This window comes from Quercus lobata, chromosome 12, assembly GCF_001633185.2.
Source record: "Quercus lobata isolate SW786 chromosome 12, ValleyOak3.0 Primary Assembly, whole genome shotgun sequence".
NCBI classification, from domain to species: domain Eukaryota; kingdom Viridiplantae; phylum Streptophyta; class Magnoliopsida; order Fagales; family Fagaceae; genus Quercus; species Quercus lobata.
Genome location: NC_044915.1, coordinates 2,312,038 through 2,315,445, shown reverse-complemented (window position 1 = coordinate 2,315,445; position 3,408 = coordinate 2,312,038). Strand labels below are relative to the sequence as shown.

The following is a 3,408-nucleotide window of genomic DNA, read 5'->3' as shown; positions in this document are numbered from 1 at the left end:
ATTCATTTTTGGTTTTGCAGTTGCAACTTATCTAATTATCTAGGCCTCGTTTGTTACTATTATTTAAACAACAGTTTTTAATATTTAAACAACATTATACATATTTTTATACATTTTTTCACCCACACATATTTCTAAAAAATATAAACAACTCTACTAGAAATTTCTTACCAATCGAGTCCCTCATCTTAGGAATAAGAATTCATTTCCCTTAAAAAAATGCTTTAAAAAAAATCATGAATTTCTATTTTACCCTCCCTTAAATTGTCATCCACACCACCATCTCATAGGAAATTTGAAACTTTTTTCTTTTGAGCTTTTTAAAAACCTATTTTTTAGCCCTTCATGGTAGATTAATGCAAATAATTTGAATTTTATTTAAAAACCTATTTTTTAGCCCTTCATGGTAGATTAATGCAAATAATTTGAATTTTATTTAAAAATAAATGGAAGTGAGTATAAATAATTTTATAAAAAAAAACTCTAGGGAGCTCATTGCAATTTCCGATAATAATTTTTTGTTGTTGTCATAACTAGCAAATAAATAGAAAGCTCATAGCTATGTACAATACAAACCTCAAAAACAAAAGCAAAAATGCAAAACCCTCCTCAAAACCTCACACTCTCACTGTCTCTCTCAAAAACCCACTTCCATTTTATCCCCTATTTTCTTCGCTTCCCCCAAATCCAATGCCCCAATTCTCTCAAAACCCATTTCTCTGTTCACTGCTCCGCTCGAGCAGGAGCAGGAGCAGGTGGAGGAGGACGAGGTCGAGGAGGCAAGAAGAAGCAGCCGAAGAAGCAAGGAGGCAGCGGTTCAGGAGGCCGCATAGAGGGAGACGCCGCGTTCCGGCGAGCCATTAAGGAAGGCGCCCGCGATAAAAGCAGGAAGATGGCGGAGACCCGGTTCCTCCGCCGCAACAGCGACAAGAACAACAAGGGCCTTAACCAGGCCGACCATTTCACCGAAGACGAGCTTCAAGAGATTGGCTTAGGCTACGACCGTATGGTTCGATTCATGGACAAAGACGACCCCAATCTCCGACACCCATATGACTGGTACAAGTATGGCCAGTACGGCCCTTACTCCTGGCGTGGTGTTGTCGTTGGTGACCCCATTCGCGGCCGCTTTTCGGACGAGCGTGTCACTTTGATCAGTGAAGTCAGGGACCAGGAAGAGTGGGAGAAGATTGAGCAGTTTGAAATGGCTACGGATTTCGGTAAGAGATTGAAGGAAATGGAAAATAATGTCAAAAATGATAATAATACTGATAGTATTAAAGGGTTATTTAAGCATTTCTGGGTGTTTGTGAGACACCCCAAATGGAGAGTTAATGAATTGCCTTGGGAACAATGGACTTTGGTGTGTGAGGTTGTTGTGGAAGCCCCGAAAGGAAGGTTGGATAAGTGGAGTTTGATGGGTAGGTTTGGGAATAAGGCGAGGTCTCTTATAACGCAATGTGCGGCATGGATGAGGCCTGATATTCTGTATGTTAAGAGGCCGGTGTATCAGTCTCGGTTTGAGCCTCAGGAGGATTTTTTTAAGGGGTTGATGCCTTTATTGGATCCGAAAACGGAGAGGCAGTACTTGTTTGAGGTGAGGAATGAGGATGGGAGTGTTGATGCTTGTACTTATTTTGGTGGATTGTGTAAGATCCTGAGGGCCAATCCCAAAGCGTTTGTGGATGATGTGGTGAACAAGTATGAGAAGTTGAGTGATGAGAGGAAGTCTGAGTGTTTGGAGTTTCTGTTGAGTAATCATCCAACGCAGAACTTGTTGCATCCGTATACTAAGGAGTGGAAAGCAAAGTTGGAGGAGATGGAGTTGGGGTGTGATGCCCCGGATGATGATGAGGATGGGCTCAGCGGTAATGCAGGTGAGACTGAGGTTGTAGAGTGGATTGAGGATGATGGTAATGACGAGGAGGAGGAGGAGGAGGATGAATGCATTGTTGAGAATGATGATGATGATGATGATGATATAGTTATGGATTCAGAAGAAGGTGGAGATGATGAATCTGGTATTGAAGAAGAGGATTTAAGTGTAGAAGAGGATAAGAAGTTTTGGGAGGAGGAGTTTCAAAAGGCAGTGAGCAGCGCTGATGCAATGGAGAAGTTAGCAAAACGGAGTGTTGAAGTGTCAAATAAGTTCTATAAGGAGCAGTTGAGGGAAATGGAATCACAGAAAAAGGGAAAAGTTAAAAACATTTCAGAAGATGGAGATGAAACTGCACTGAGGGGCAAATGGCCAAAAGTGAGTCCAGAGGAATGGAAGCGTGTTGGGTATGGTCCATGGAGAAAAAGGATTAAGAAGAGTAAAATTCCTCCAGAGTTGTTTTTGCGAGCTGCAGTAAGACCATTCACTTACAGAAATCTTGTAAAGGAGATTGTTTTGGCGAGGCATGGAATTGTAGATGGTGATTTTAGTTGGAAAGAATAAAGTTTTAGCCTTTTGTTGTTCATATTGTTACTGTGTAAATTGTCTGTTCAATCTCTGAATTTTGAAGGAAGCTAGAAGCTTGAGTGGTTTATTTACCTTATGAGCTATGTGGTTGGTGCCAGGTAACACAGGTTTGATCAGTGTTTTTGTTTCCATAATTTTGGAAATTTTTACTGGTAAATTGGTATGTTTTTCTTGAGCTCTGTACTCTCTATGTATCTAGTAAAGTTTATTTCTAGAGTATTTTTCTATGACCCTAAAACCATACAACAAGTTGACACCTTAAGAATGGACTATGTTGGACATTCTTGTTTTAGATGATTTTGGTGCCTGCGTTTTACCAAGTAATAGAGGATTTGGCATGAACCAGACAATAATCTTTGTCGATCAGTTGTATGATTGTTATCTAGTCTCTGTGTGAGAAACCCAAAGCCTCTTAATGCTTATAATGTATATAAGCATCATTTTGCTGACATGATTTGATCCTTTTACACAGCTATCTGCAATACAAGTACAACACCAGAACCCCTCTCCGTCTCTCTCTCTCTCTCTCTCTCTCTATGGCACTCGTGGATTTTGTTAAATGATTTAAGATACTTGATGATCTCTCTCTTTGCAGCTTTCAATTCAAAACAAAGGCATTATCTGTCAAAGATTTTATCAGCATTGATGCAAGTTTATCAGAATTAGACCACTGTTTTCTAAGGATGAAATGCAAAATAGAGGATCTGCACATGCCAAAACCATATACTATTTAAGGTTGTTAAGATTATATTTTAGAGCTGCTTTAACATGCTGGATGATTCCATTGTTAATGAATGTTCTATGGTTCTTATTGAGTTAATGCCATGATACAAAGGAATTTTTTTTATTATCCGTTTCTTAGTTCATACTCAATTTGAAGCTAGTGATCCTGGAACAAATGGCATCTCATCACCCTATAAGGGAGTTGAGGTCAGGGACTCAAT

At 39.6% G+C, this 3,408-nt stretch overlaps 1 protein-coding gene across 1 annotated transcript; it reads left to right on the top strand.

Annotated features, from left to right (window-relative positions):
• Positions 1–577: 577 nt before the first annotated feature.
• On the top strand, positions 578–2,613 carry LOC115972533. The gene has a single exon (XM_031092856.1). The coding sequence runs from the start codon at positions 596–598 to the stop codon at positions 2,438–2,440; it is 1,845 nt and encodes a 614-aa protein (XP_030948716.1). The 5' UTR covers positions 578–595; the 3' UTR covers positions 2,441–2,613.
• The last annotated feature ends 795 nt before the right edge of the window (positions 2,614–3,408 follow it).